This window comes from Petaurus breviceps, unplaced genomic scaffold (genome assembly GCF_028583685.1).
Source record: "Petaurus breviceps papuanus isolate PSGF00001 unplaced genomic scaffold, PetGlider_PUasm1.0 90925, whole genome shotgun sequence".
Classification (NCBI taxonomy): Eukaryota; Metazoa; Chordata; class Mammalia; order Diprotodontia; family Petauridae; genus Petaurus; species Petaurus breviceps.
In genome coordinates this window covers 35881430-35897761 of record NW_027187380.1, presented here as the reverse complement: position 1 = coordinate 35897761, position 16332 = coordinate 35881430, and the positions used below count along the sequence as shown (strand labels likewise).

General features: G+C 37.8%; 1 protein-coding gene across 2 annotated transcripts in view; it reads right to left on the bottom strand.

The window, feature by feature from the left end:
• The window catches only part of SHISA6 (shisa family member 6), a 599047-nt gene that overhangs the window by 9050 nt on the left and 573665 nt on the right, over positions 1-16332 (bottom strand). For both annotated transcript variants that reach the window (XM_069076798.1, XM_069076797.1), the window contains exon 5: positions 10762-10914. In XM_069076798.1, coding sequence (XP_068932899.1) covers positions 10762-10914 — 153 coding nt within the window. The remainder of the gene's footprint in view (positions 1-10761; positions 10915-16332) is intronic.

The following is a 16332-nucleotide window of genomic DNA, read 5'->3' as shown; positions in this document are numbered from 1 at the left end:
ATATATATATATATATATATATATATATATATATATATATATATATACATACACATACATATTTGAATATTTGATTTTAAAACTGTGAATTCCAGATTCATTCCCTCCCTCCCTTGTCATCCACCCTTAATGGATAGATAAGCAGTTCAGTATAGGATGTACATGTGTGGCTAATGCAAAACAATAACATAGTAGATATATTGTAAGAGACTGACTGTATTTCCTTCCCTCCTATCCCACCTCCCACTTGTTCTGTTCTCTACTTTGATCCCGTCCCTTTTCAAAAGTGGGTGCTTCCAACTTCCCTCCCCGCAGCTTGCTCTCCCTTCCATCATCCCCCCTCTCATCCCCTTCCTCCCCTACTCTCCTGTAGGGTGAGATACCCTATTTAGTGTGTATTTCATTCCCTCCTCGAGCCAAATTCAATGGGAATAAGGTTGACCCATTCCCTTTTGCCTTCCTATTCTTCCCCTCCAGTGTAACCATTTCCCCTTGCCTCTTCTGTATGAGATAGTTTACCCCATTCTGTCTCTCCCCATCTCCTCTCATTATGTTCCTCTCTCACCTCGTAATTTCACCTTTTAAGTATCATCCCTTCCTGTTAAATTGGTCCTGTGCCCTCGATCTATGTATACCTGTAAACATATATACACACATTTACATATATATTCATATGCACATATACTCTCATATATAGACATATATATATATATATATATATGATTTCGATTGCCTTCAACTAGTGAGAAAAGATTCATAAGTTACAATTATTGTTTTTCCATGTAGGAATGTTAATAATTCAACTTTGATAAATTCCTTATGGTTTCTTATCCTTGTTTACCTTCTCATGCTTCTCTTGCTTCTTGTATCTGAATGTCAAATTTTCTGTTCAACTCTGGTTTTTTTCAGCAAGAATGCTTGAAAGTCCTCTATTCCACTGAATGACCATATGTTCCCCTGAAATATGATACTCAGTTTTGTTGGGTAAGTGAATCTTGGTTTTAATCCCACCTCCTTTGACCTCTGGAATATCATATTCCAAGCCCTTCGATCCCTCAGTGTAGAAGCTGCCAGATCCTGGGTTATCCTGATTGTGTTTCCACAATATTAAAATTGTTTCTTCCTGGCTGCTTGTAATATTCTCTCCTTAATCTGGGAATTCCAGAACCTGGCTATAATATTCCCAGGAGTTTTCTTTATGGGATCTTTTTCAGGAGGTGATCGGTGGATTCTTTCAACCTCTATTTTGCCCTCTGATTCTAAAACATCAGGGCAGTTTTCTTTGAGAACTTCCTGGAAGATGATTTCTAGGTTCTTACTTTCATCATGGTTTTCAGGTAGTCTAATAATTTTTGAATTATCCCTCCTGGATCTATTTTCCAGGTCAGTGGTTTTTCTCATGAGATATTTCACATTGCCTTCTATTCTTTCGTTTGTTTGGATCTGTTTAACAGCATCTTGATTTCTCATAAAGTCATTAGATTCCATTTGCTCCAGTCTAATTCTGAAGCCATGATTCTCCTCATTGAGCTTTTAGATTCTTTTTCCATCTGGCAAATTCGACTTTTTAAGGCATTCTTCTCCTCATTGCCTTTTTGAGCATCTTTTGTCATTTGATTCAGTCTGTTTTTAAAGTGTTATTTTCCTCAGTCAGTCTGTTGACTCTCATTTCATAATTTTCTTGCATTGTTCTCATTTCTCTTCCCAATTTTTCTTCCACTTCTCTTATCTGCCTCTTAAGGTCCTCTATGGCCCATAAACAGCTCGTATTTTCCTTTGAAGCTTTTGGTGAAGGAGTTCTGACTTCACTGTCTTCCTCCTTGTAATGGGAATGTAAATTTTAAAGATCTTCCCTGCCCCTAGGCTAAAGTGCACCTGAAGCCTGGGGTGGGAGACTTGTTTTTCAGTAGATACTTTTTGATTGGCCAGTGGGTCAATAAGCTTGTTACATTCTCCGAGCCAGGAGAAGGCTATATAAGCCCTGATGTGTACCTTTGTTTTGGGGCTTACTTTGAGAAGTGTTCTGTGATTTGATCAGATGAAACCCTGGGAAGCCATTGTCCAGAGCCCCCCTCAACTTTGAAACCCAGATGTTGATTTGGTATGGATGTAATCATTGGACAATTTGGAAAACTGTCTGCTTGATCTGTTTCTGTCTTGATAATTCTGTCTGTATACTCTGAAGTTCGGGGTCCTAACCTTTTCCCCCTGAACTAGATGAACGATATATGTTTGGCTGATTAAAGTAAGCTTGTTAACCCATTTTGAGTTGCTTTCCTTTATCAAAGCAGATCCAAGAACCTGTATTGGAAGCCTCCCTAGGGACGCTGGGGTGCTTGCTGCTACACTCCTGTTCCATGCTTTGCTCCTTTTTGTCCCCAAAATAAGAGTATAATGTTGGAATCTTCTGTCTGCTTTGTTTCCTTTGCCTGGTCATGTCGCTCCTAAGTCACTTGACCCCTGGGCTTTTTGCCACAGTAGGACTCTGCCACCAGACAGGGGAGCTTTCATCCCAAATGCTGGGGTGTTCTCAGTTGCCAGAGGTATTAGATGGGCACCCTCTCTGAAGTCTCCACACACTCTGGCAAGCCAGACACACACCCTAGGACCTCCACCCTAGACTGCAAACCAGATCCAAGCAGGTTAAAACAAGAGCAATTACCCCTCAGACTGGTGCTTGGTCCCCCTACACTCTGCAGGTCAGGAGCTGAAGCTGCCACGTTGCACTGGCTTACTGTGCAGCACCTCAGCGGCTTCTTATCCCTGGGGCAAAAGCCAGGCACTCCCACTTACTAGTCCCAAAGTCCAGACTGCACTGACCTCTCACTTTGTCCTTTGCATCTGTGTGTTGATAAATCTGGAAATGGCCACAGCTGCTGCTGATCTGGAGTCCCTCTGGCCTAGGCTGGTCAGGCCCCCCCCCTGGGGCTAACACCTTGGTGTGGGGCTGGGCTCGGCTCCCAGAGCACTGTGCTGGATTCCTGTCGGCCTGCCGGGCTGTCCTCAGAGGGAGGTTAGCTTCTCTGTGTCATTTTGTGGGTTCTGCAGCTCCAAAGTTTGTTTAGAGTCCCCTTTTTACATGGATTGGGGAAGGTCTAGACAGATTTCTATACCCAACTGAGTGTGTATGTTATTCCCTCCTTGAGCCAATTCCAATGAGAGTAAGGTTCAAGTGTTCCCCCACCCATTCCCCCATCTTTACTTCCACTGTAAAAGGTCTTTCATACCTCTTTTATGTATTTTACCCCATTCTATTTCTCCCTTTCTCCTTCTCCCAATGCATTCCTCTTTCTCACATCTTAATTTTATTTTTTAAGAAATCACTCCATTATATTTAACTCACACGGATGTCTTCTGACTATGTATACTTCTTCTAACTACCATAACTGTGAGAAAATTCTTAGGAGTTATAACTATCATCTTCCCAGGTATGAATAAAAACAATTTAACCTTATTGAATCCTTTCTCTTTCCTGTTTACCTTTTTGTGCTTCTCTTGAGTCTTCAATTTAAATGAGAAATTTTTTATTCAACTCTGGTCTTTTCATCTGGAAGGCTTGAAAATCCTCTATTTCACTGAATATCTTTTTTTTTTCTTCTGAAGGAGTATATTCAGTTTTGCTGGATAGGTGATTCTTGATAAAGAGCTTTAATCCCAGCTCTTCCACCCTCCAGACTATAAAATTCCAAGTCCTCTGATCCTTTAATGTGGAAGCTGCTAAATCATGTGCTGATTATGGCACCTGATTATGGCACCACAATATTTGAATTCTTTCTTTCTGTCTGCTTGCAATATTTTCTTTCTTAACCTGGCAACCCTGGAATTTGGCTATATTATTCCTGAGAATTTTCTCTTGGATATCTTTTTCAGGAGGTGATCAGTGGATTCTTTCAATTTCTATTTTACCCTCTGGTTCTAGAATATCAGAACAGTTTTCCTTGATAATTTTTTGAAAGATGATGTGTAGGCTCTTTTTTTTCTTTTTGGAGGGAGAAGGTAGCTCAGTTGGGTTAAGTGACTTGCCCAAGATCACATGGCTAGTTTTTGTGTTAACTGTCTGAGGCTGTATTTGAACTCTTCCTCCTGACTCCAGGGCTGTTGCTCTATTCACTGTACCACCTAGCCATCCCAATATGTAGGTTCTTTTTTTTTATCATGGTATTCAGTTAGACCAACAATTCTTAAATTATCTCTCTTCAGTCTATTTTCCAGGTCAGTAGCTTTTCTAATGAGATATTTCACATTTTTCTTCTATTTTTAAAAAAATCCTTTTGATTTTGTTTGGCTGCTTCTTGATGTCTCATGGGGTCATTAGCTTCAATTTGCCCAATTCTAACTTTTTTTCTTTATTTTTAGTTTTCAACATTCATTTCCACAAGATTTTGAGTTCCAAATTTTTATCCCCATCTTTCTTCTACCTGCACTCCAAAATAGCAATCCTACTGAATATCCCTTCCCCCAATCTATTCTCTCTTATATCCTCCTTCATCCCCCCCAACTTTCTAGTAATGCAAGATACATTTCTACACCCCAGTGTTTGTATATCTTATTTCCAAGTTACATACGATTTTTTTAAACATTTGTTTTTAAAACTTTGAGTGCCAGCTTTTTTCCCTTCTTCCCTCCTCACCCACCCCCACTGGGAAGATAAGCAATTCACTGTAGGTTGTACAAGTGTAGTTACACAAAACATTTCCAAAGTAGTTATATTGTGAAAGACTATAATTTCCTCGATCCTATCCTTCCCCTCACTTATTCTACTTCCTCCTTTGACCCTGTCCCTTTTCAAAAGTTTTTGTTTCTAACTACCCTCTCTCCTAATCTACCCTCCATCATTGCCCCCCTCATCCATTCCCTCCCTACTCTACTGTGGGGCAAGATACCCAATTTAGTGTGTATGTTATTCCCTCCTTAAGCCAAATTCAATGAGAGTAAGGTTGACTCATTCCTTTCACCTTTCTGTTCTTCCCCTCCATTGTAACAGTTTTCTCTTCCCTCTTTTATATGAGATAATCTACCCTAATCTATCTCTCCCTTTCTCCTTCTCCCAATAAATTCCTCTCTCACTTTTTAATTTTATTTTTTAATATTATCCCTTCATATTCAACTCATCCTGTGCCCTCTATCTACATATACATGTACATACATATGCACACACTCACATATATATATATTTATACACACATATGCCCTCCTATATATACATATATATTCCCTTCAACTATCCTTATACTGAGGAAAGTCTTATGAGTTATAATTATTGTTTTTCAATGTAGGAATGTAAATAGTTCAAATTTAATAAGTTCATTATGATTTCTTTTTCCTGTTTACCTTCTTCTGCTTCTCTTACTTCTTGTGTTCGAAAGTCAAATTTTTTGTTCAGCTCTAGTTTTTTCATCAAGAATGCTTGAAAATCCTATATTTCATTGAATGGTCATATTTTTCCCTGAAGCATTATACTCAATTTTGCTGGGTAGGTGATTCTTGGTTTTAATCCTAGCTCCTTTGACCTCTGGAACATCATATTCCAATCCCTTGATCCATTAATGTAGAAGCTGCTAGGTCTTGTATTATCCTGATTGTGTTTACACAATACTCAAATTGTTTCTTCCTGACTGCTTGCAGTATTTTCTCCTTGACCTGGGAACTCTGGAATTTGCCTATAATATTCCTAGGAGTTTTCTTTTTGGGATCATTTTCAAGAGGTGATCAGTGAATTCTTTCAATTTCTATTTTGCCCTCTAGTTCTAGAATATCAGGGCAATTTTGCTTGAGAATTTCTTGAAAGATGGTGTCTAGGCTCTTTTTTGATCATGGCTTTCAGGTACTCCATTCATTTTTATATTATCTCTCCTGGATCTATTTTCCAGGTCTGTGGTTTTTCCAATGAGGTATTTCACATTCCCTTCTATTTTTTTTTTCATTTTCTTTGGATCTGTTTAATAGTATCTTGATTTCTTATAAAGTCATTAGCTTCCATTTGCTCCAATCTAATTTTGGAGGAATTTTTCTCTTCAGTGAGTTTTTGAAATTCCTTTTCCATCTGGCAAATTCTGTTTTTGAAGGCATTCTTCTTCTCCTCATTGGCTTTTTGGACCTCTTTTGCCATTTGAGATAGTCTATTTTTTAAGGTGTTATTTTCTTCAGTCAGGTTGTTGACTCTCTTTTCATGATTTTCTTGTGTCATTCTCATTTCTCTTCCCAATTTTTCCTCCACTTCTCTTACTTGATTTTCAAAATCCTTCTTGAGCTCCTCCATTGCCTATAACCAATTCATATTTTTCTTGGAAGCTTTTTATGCAGGAGTTCTGACTTTGTTGTCTTCCTCCCATTCCACACTTTGATCCTTTTTGTCCCTAAAAAGGATTCCATGACCTGTTTGTGCTTCCTCTACTTGCTCATATTGCCAGCCAATTACTTGACTTTTGAGCTCTTTGCCACGGTAGAACTCTGCTTCCAGATTGCAGATAGCTATGTCCCAAATTTCTGGGTTTTTAGGAGGGTGCCCTCCCTTTAGCTCTGGCACACTGGCCACACACCCTAGGACCACCACCCAAGACCACAATCCAAATCCAAACAGGTCAAAGCAGAAGTGATTACCCTCTGAATGGTCATTTGGTGTTCCTACAATCTGCAGTCCAAGAGGTCCGGAGGCACTGCTATTACTACTATTTCCCTCCCTTCTAATCCCCCATCTGTTTTTTTCCCCCTTACCCGTCTCACTGCCCGTAGGGCACAATAGATTTTTACACTTAATGGAGTATGTTATTCCCTCCTTGAACCAAAACCAATGAGGGTAAATTTCATATGGTGCTCCTCTCCCTCCCTCCTTTCCCTCTATTTTCATCAGTTTTTGCATCTTTTTCACATTTGAATCCTAAACTTAACTGATTATGTTGATCCCTCCTTGAACCAGAACCAATGTGAATAATGTTCATATGATGTTCATCTCTCTCCCTTCTTTCCCTCTACTTTGGTATGTTTTTACACCTCTTCATGTGGTATAATTTCCAGTTTTCTGCCTCATCCTTTCCTTTTCTCCCATTTCAGTCCCTTTGTACCCCTTAATAAAGTTTTTTTTATCATCAGTTTAGTTAATTTATACCCACACTCTCTATCTATGTATATCCTTTTTAAGTGTTGTAATAATTATATAAATTTCAATATTGAAAGGTATCAGCTTCTCATATAGGGATGCAAACAGTTTGCTCTTACTGAATCACAAGTTATGTGCATGTGTTTGTGTGTGTGTGTTTTTCCTTGTTTACCTTTTAATGTCTTCCTTGAGTCTTGTACTTGGAGATTAAATTTTCTATTGAGTTCTGGCTTTTCCTTTCTTTCTTTCTCTCTCTCTTTCTTTCTTTCTTTCTTTCTTTCTTTCTTTCTTTCTTTCTTTCTTTCTTTCTTTCTTTCTTTCTTTCTTTCTTTCTTTCTTTCTTAAGCAATTGGAGTTAAGTAACTTGCTCAAGGTTACGCGGCCAGTTATTTTTCTGTGGGTGTCGAGTATCTGAGGCCGAAACCAATGTCAGGTCTCCCAACGCTGGAGCCGGTGCTCTTACTCACTGTGCCACCTGGCAGCCCCAGAGTTCTGGCTTTTTCATCAGGTATTTTTTGACTTTTAATTTTATGTTAAAGTGGTTCTGATCCTGGGATGAAAGGAGCACTGTTTGAAATTTTAAGCTTTTCTTCCTGCTACTCTCAGAGCTGTTTCTGGGGGTCTGTAAGTTTTCAGTTTTTCCAAGATGGTATAATCTAAAAAGAAGTGTGGTCGCTAATCTCTTGGCCTGTGATTTGGTCTGTCGATTACCACAAGTACTCTTTTCCACCCTGGAACTGTAACAGGGGTTCCCCTGCTCCCTTGCAGCTGTAAACTCTGGTATGCTAGTGCTTCTCCTCACCCAGGGGTATGATTTGGATCTGCACATCTGTAATACAAGAGAATCCTACACCCAGTGCCATCAAAGAAAACCTTGTAATCTCCTTCTTACCAGGTGTCTGATTTCTTAACTGTTGTTGGTCTGATGACTCATGTAATTGTTGCTAAAACTGCTGATTTAATTGCCCCCAAGGTCTGGTATTGATTTTCTGGGGCATAGCTTATTCTGGTTTGACCTGTGCTAAAGTGTGATCCACTCTCACTGCAATGCAAATGACTTTTCCTGCTAAACTTCTAAGTTGTTTTGAGCTGGAAAATTGTTAAACCCTGTCCATTTGTGATTCTGTGGCTCCAAAACTCATTTTAAGGTATTATTTAAAGTTGTTTAGAAGAGAATTTGGGAGAGATGAGGTGAGTCCCTTCCCTTTTCTCTGTCATTTTGGCTCTGCGGTATAGCTGTGTGTCTTAGAAATCTTTATGAATAACAGTACCTTGTGTACTGTAAGTGGATTCTTAATCTTTATTGAACATGCTTAAATATTGTATAGACAAATCATACACATGTAACAATACCCACACCTATCTACACAATCTGTATATTCATATAAACACATATGAAAACTATATACCATACTTTATTTTCCATATAATCCTGGATACACACACACACACACACACACACACATCCCAAGCATACATGTAGGGTTAGATGACCTCTGAATTCCATTCTAGATCTAGGTCTATGATCCCAAGGAATCAATGATATAGTATAACATGTATTTCATAAACTCACATACCCTATACTTATCACCTATATTTATGCCAATACAGACAAATCTCCCACTCTACACAAAGGCAAACCCCATATGCCTATACATCCTATGCTCACAAATATCTGGTATATATGTTAACACACACCCTACATACATACCCAAATTTTATACCAATACTTAAGTAGACATTCTATTTGTCCATGTTTCTATGTACAGGCACCTTTGAATTAATAAAAACACTAATAAAGCACTTTACAAATATTATCTCACTTGATCCTCATAACAACTTGGGAGGAAGGTGCTATTATTTTCCTATTCTTGAGATGAAGAAATTGAGGTCAACAGAGTTTTAAGTGAATTAACAAGGGTGACATAGGTAAGTTAGTAAGTGACTGAAGAGGCATTTGAGCTAAGGTCTTTCTGACTTCAGGTCCAGAATTCTGTCCATTATGCTACATTGCGGCCTATAATCTATACAGACTCTATAGACTTACATATTTTATGCCTGTACCTGTCACTTATTCTAAGCATACATTCTACAAAGGGGTCTATATATACCCCCCACATGCATACATGTGTATATGCAACACATACCATATGCAAACACACACTATATTTACATGTGTGTACATATACACACATGTATGTGTGCACACATACATATATGTATGCACACATACACATATATACATATATATCAATGCAACCTGTAGAAATTTTACACATGATATTCATGTATTTTCCACACAAATCAAATCAATGTGTATCACTGAGGATACCCCCATGTCCTATTCACACATAATCTCCAGAAATAAAGCGTATCACAGACTCTGTCTCTTAAATTTCCACAAAGTATAGGATCGCTCATTTTTGGTTTATGGTAAGATTAATGATCCTGCCCCTCACCCTCTAACTGGGAACAGGTAAGAATTCCTTGAGATGGTCAGGCACAAATATCCCTAGCAACAGAAATCAAGCTTCCCACCACAAGGATATCTAGGAGTCTCCCTGGCTCCTCTTTTTGTTTAATAAGTTCATTGTCAGTTTCAAGAAGATTCTCAGTCGCTGTTCTCTGCCTGTGGCTAAAATATCATAATGGAGCACTTTCACATATTTGTAAAGTGAGTCTTCTCCATAGCATTTCTTTGTCTTTTAGGCTTAATTTCTCCCTAACCCATAGACTCCTTCGATTCAAATAACAATGGTGAAGTTCCTAGAGCTATTGGCATAGGAAGAGATTGATAAAACTAATGGTAGAAACAGGAAGCCAGAATTGTCACATTATCAGTCAAGTTAAGCCTTAGCTCAGGACTTCTGGGGGATGGAGGGGAAGAGAAGGTGGGAAGGAACAGAAGCTGCTCTATTGAACTTCACCTCTTCAGTAAGCAATATAGCCAGGTTAAAGGTGTATGGTTTTGGCAATACTGGCTTTTGCACTGGCCACAAGCCAGTAATGCTTGATAGACTTATAGGGAAGACATCTGAATAACCTCAGAACATTATGCTCTGGGTAAGAGAAAGAGTTAAATCTGAGAACCAGGTCATTTGTCTCCAAATCTAACAACTTTCATTAAAACAGGTGTTCTTAACATTTTTTTGTGCCATTCATAGGTGAATCCTATGGATCTCTTCTCAGAATAATGCTTTTACATGCATGAGATAAAATACAAAGAATTACAAAGGAATTAATTGTTTTGAAATTTATAGAAAGACAGATAGACAGGCAGTCAGACAGACAGACATATAGACAGACAGATATGGTTCACAGATCTAGGTTAAAAAAAACCAAACACAAATCTGTTTGCACTAAACCAGAGATGTTAAACACATAGCAGCCCCAACCAAATTAAAATATAATTGGGAAAAAATTAACAATATAGATAAAACATAGATAATATTACATTTTAAACTGTCAATATGCATCCCACAGAGATACTTGTGTATTTGAATTTGACATTACTGTACTAAACCATTCTGCCTTTCTCCTCCACTCTCATCCTTTTTCTATCTGCTTGGGAGAAAGAGATGGGGAATGTTCCCTTGTCCTGGTAAAGAAAAGGAAATCTAGCTGCACCTGGAAACTGAAGCACAACCAAAGGAAATAACACTTACTTAGCCTCTTCAAAGATGAGTATTTGCTGGGGTTGGTCTTAACTGCAGATTCATAGGATGGGGGGAGGTGAGCCAAGTTCTGGAAGGATCGAGAGAAAGAAAGGTCATAGGGCTCTGTGGCTGAAGTCAGGATGTTGTTCATCCTTGGCTTTTCTGAAAGAGAAAAAGACAAAAGAATCATTAAAACATTCTTGCTACTACTTTGGCGGGGACTTTTATAGAACAAGAATTCTTGACCCCTCCTTCCCTTTCCCCCAGCCCCCAATGTCCCAGTTATCAGTAACCATAGGGTTCATTCCTTCTACTGTTTTGGGACAAAAGAACACTGTTGCTCTTCAGTGAGGAAGGATTTTAGCTTGGGTAACACTGGAGTCTTGCCTAGCCTACCCCTGTCCCCAGGGATCCCAAGTCAACCCCTTGTAAGAGTTTTTCTCATAAAAGTCATAGAATGTCAGTGTTGGAAGGGGCAACAGAGATGTCTCATTTAATGCCAGTCCAACAATCTTATTTTATAGATGAAGAAATGAAGGGTCAGAGAGATATTGACTTGCTCAGTAGTTTTCCTTCAATTCTCAATTTCTATGCAGCCTTGGGAAAGTCATTTAACCTACCCAGGCTTCCATTTTTCTCCTCTATAAAATAAGAGTAGTGAACCAGATGGCTCCAGAGGTCTTCCCAACTCTTACATGGATGCATAGATGGATAGTTAAGGGCACAGACATAAATGCAACCCAGTTCTCTTGACTCCTAGTTTAGTTGATACTCTCCATTTCATTATAGCTGACTCTCATGATTTCTTTTTCTCAATTACCTAAGGCAAACTTTTTTTATGAATATGTCAAGAGGTAGTTACAGTGAAATAAATCTTAAAGCCATTTTTTGTTCAAATATCTCATCCCAAACTACCTTTCTTTTCTCTTATATCCTTGGTGAGGGGATAGGAAAATGAATAGGTGGGTGGTGGTGGTGTGACCAAAGAACAAAAATATCCAATTGGTCTCAACAACTCAGTCTCTCAGGGTGCAACTCTAAGATTCTCCAGGCCTGAAAGAGACAATGTTTTAATACAGTCAGCTCCAAACCATAGAAGATACTTTTTCAATGGTGTTCTGGAGACAGCTATAGAAAATATTAATAATGGAAATTATTTTGTGTTTTGTATACAGTTTTTGCAGAGGGGTAGTTCTTAAACATTTATCACCATACCCCTGTCTTTGTCCTTCTGAAACAGTAAAAGTAACTGATATTGATATAATACTTTAAAACTGCACTTAAAGGAGTTAGTGGAGTTGATCATATTATGTGTCCAAAAGCAACAAGAAAAATCATTTCATGAGAGAGACACTTAGGCAACTTATCTTGTAGTGATCATGATAAGTATTGAGGGGAAAAAAGTAAAGAGATTTCAATAGTTCATCATTTGGCCACAGTAATGTAATGATAATGATAAAAAATACAACTAAATTAATTTACTTATTCAGTGTCAAACCAATTAAACATCTAAAGGGTTACTTTAAAAAGCAAGAAAAGTAAGAACAAAATTCATCTGGAGAACAAAATGTCAAGATTCTCAAAGAAAACAATGAAAAATTGAGAAAGGGAATTAGCAGTATGAGATATTAAATTCTACAACAAAGCAATAATCATTAAAACTACTTGGTACTGGTTAAAAAGCAGAAAAAATGAAACATACAGTATAAAGTATACAGATGTAAATTAATACAATAAAATAATCTTTGATAAACTCAAAGACTCTAAGTACAGGAGTAAAGACACATTAAGGGGAAAATGTGCTAGGAATACTGGAAAGTAGTCTGCAGATATTAGATTTAGACAATGACCTCACACTATGTACTACAATAAGCTCCTAAGAAATACTAGATCTATGATTTCACTTGTGAGAGCCAAGAATGCAGAGTAAGCAGTAAGTTGTTGTCATTCTCCTTTATTGACCTCTAAAAACCACCAGAAAATAGAGTCCTGGGAAAACCCTGGAACAGTGGAGCCAGCATAAAGATGGGGTGAAGCATTCTTTTAACTGGGGAAACTTGGAGGATGGGAAGAAAGGTACACCTCACTCAGGTAAAAAGGGAGCACATTTTAGGACAAGAAGCATCCCCGCAAACCAGAAATAAGCCCCATTGCAGCAAAACAGGAAGAGATCATGAACCCCAGGGTGGTGGAGGAGGCAAATACCATCACCAGGACCACTGCATACCTTAACATAGCCAAGGGAACTCACAGACTACAGTTGCTCATGCAGCCTGAGACAGGTAGGGATCCTCCAGCACAGACCTTCCTAGGATTTAACACAGCATGTAGGCAAACAAAGCAAGCATAGCAGTCAAACCTTAGATTCCTTTACTGGGGACAAAAAAGATCAAAGTGTGGATCAGGAAGAAGACAATGAAGTCAGAACTCCTACATCAAAAGTTTCCAAGAAAAATATGAATTGGTTGCAGACCATAAAGGAGCTCAAGAAGGATTTTGAAAATCAAGTAAGAGAAGTGGGGAAAAATTGGGAAGATAAATGAGAATGACACAAGAAAATCATGAAAAGAGAGTCAACAACCTGACTGAAGAAAATAACACCTTAAAAAATAGATGAACTCAAATGGCAAAAGAGGTCCAAAAAGCCAATGAGGAGAAGAATTCCTTCAAAAGCAGAATTTGCCAGATGGAAAAGGAATTTCAAAAGCTCACTGAAGAGAATAATTCCTTCAAAATTATATTGGAGCAAATGGAAGTTAATGACTTTATGAGAAATCAAGATACTATTAAACAGATCCAAACAAATGAAAAAATAGAAGGGAATGTGGATCTCATTGGAAAAACCACTTATGTGGAAAATAGATCCAGGAGAGATAATTTAAAAATTATTCGACTACCTGAAACCCATGATCAAAAAAAGAATCTAGAAATCATCCTTCAAGAAATTCTCAAGGAAAATTGCCCTGATGTTTTAGAACCAGAGGGCAAAACAGAAGTTGAAAGAATTCACTGATCACCTCTTAAAAAGATCCCAAAAAGAAAACTCCTAGGAATATTATAGCTAAATTCCAGAGTTCGCAGATCAAGGAGAAAATACTGCAAGCAGTCAGGAAGAAACAATTTGAGTATTGTTGAAACACAATCAGGATAATACAAGATCTAGTAGCTTCTACAATAAGGGATCAAGGGCTTGGAATATGATATTCCAGAGGTCCAAGGAGCTAGGCTTAAAACCAACAATCACCTACCCAACAAAGCTGAGTATAATGTTTCAGGGGGAAATATGGTCATTCAATGAAATAGAGGACTTTCAAGCATTCTTGATGAGAAAACCTGAGTTGAATAGAAAATTTGACATTCAAATATAACAAGCAAGAGAATCATGAGAAGGTAAACAGAGAAAAGAAATCATAAGGAACTTATCAAAGTTCAACTATTTACATTCCCACGTGGAAAAACAATAATTGTAACTTATGAAACTTTTCTCAGTATGAAGATAATTGAAGGGAATATAAATGTATATATGTATACATACATATATATGTCTATATAGGAGGGTATATGTGCCTATGAATACATATTTAAGTGTGCATATATGTGTCTATAGGTATACATAGACAGAGTGCACAGGATCCATTAAATAAGAAGGGATGATATTTAAATAAAATTAAGAGGTGAGAGAGGAATATAATGAGAGAAGATAGGGAGAGACAGGATAGGGTAAATTATCTCATATAGAAGAGGCAAGGGAAAACTGTTACAATGGAGGGGAAGAACAGGAATGCAAAAGGGAATAGGTCAGCCTTACTCTCATTGAATTTGGCTTAAGGAGGGAATAACATCCACACTAAGTTGGGTATTTTACCCTACAGGACAGTAGGGGGAAGGGAATAACGGGAGGGATGATAGAAGGGAGGGCACATTGTCTGGGGGGAGGGTAGTTAGAATAATATACTTTGAAAAGGGACAGGGTCAAAGTAGAGAATAGAACAAGTGGGGGGCAGGATAGGATGGAGGGAAATATAGTCAGTCTTTCAGAATATCCACTATGGAAATTAACTACACATGTTCAACCTATATTGAATTGCTTATCTTCCCAGTAAGGGTTGGTGATGAGGGAGGAAGGGAATGAATCTGGAATTTAAAGTTTTAAAATGAAATGTTTTTTAAAAAGTTACTACTATTATTATTTACATGCACTGGGAAATAAGATTTACAGGCACTGGGTTATGGAAATCCATCTTGCCCTACTGGAAAGTTGGAAGGGGAATGGGGGAGGATATAGGAGAGAGCAGACTGGGGGAGGGGGTATTAAGTGGGATCACTGTTTTGGGGTGGTGGGTAGGGGAAAGACGGGGAGAAAATTTCTAACTCAAAATATTGTGGAAATGAATGTTGTAAACTAAAATTAACATAAAATAAAAAATTTAAAACATTAGAATTGAGAAAGTGGAAGCTAATGACTCTATAAGACATCAAGAATCAGGCAAACAAAATCAAAAGAATGAAAAAATAGAAGAAAATGTAAAATACCTCCTGGGAAAAATGACTGACCTGGAAAATAGATCCAGGAGAGGTAATCTAAAAATTATTAGTCTACCTGAAATCTATGATCAATAAAAGAGCCTGGACAGAATCTTTTAAGAAATTATCAAGGAAAACTGCCATGAGGACCTAGAACCAGAGTGTAAAATAGTCATTAAAAGACTCCACTGATTACCTCCTGAAAGAAACAACAAAATGAAGACTCCAAGGAATATTGTAGCCAAATTCTAGAATTATCAGGTCAAGGAGAAAATAGTTGCAGGTAGCCAGAAAGAAACAATTTATATATCATGGAACTGCAGTTGGGATTTCACAGGACCTAGCAGCTTCTACATTAAAGGATTGGAAGACTTGGAATATGATATTCTGGAAAGCAAAGGATCTTGGATTAAAATCAAGAATCGACTACCCAGGAAAATTGAACATAATCTTTCAGGAGATAGACATTCAGTGAAATAAGCGATTTCCAAATTTTCTTGATGAAAAAAACAGAGTGAAAAAGAAAATTCGATCTCCAGATTCTAGACTCAAGAGAAGTACAAAAAAGTAAACAGGAAAGAAAAAAACAACATGATATCAATAAATTTAAACTGTTTACATTCCTACATGGGAAGATGATACTTGTAACTCTTGAGAACTGTATCTTTATTATGACATTTAGAAGAAGTGTGGGTATAAGTTAAGTTTGATATGATAATAAAAAAAAGAAGAGGTGCACAAAGAGGTGCAAAGATCTATTAGAGTAAAGAGAAAGAAGGGAGGGAGATGAGCATTGTCTGAACCTTACTTTCATCAGATTTGGCTCAAAGAGGGAATACCATACACACTCAGGCACAGAAATCTAAGTTACCCTATAGGAAATAGGAGAGGAATGGGGAAAGAAAAGGGAAATAGTGATAGAAGGGTGTAGCAGCAAGCACCCCAAGTGTCCTCAGGGTTTGCAGCTACCACAGGTTCTTGGATCTGCTTTGTTAAAGGAAAACAACTCAAAATGGGTTAACAAGCTTACTTTAATCAGTCAGACATATATCGTTT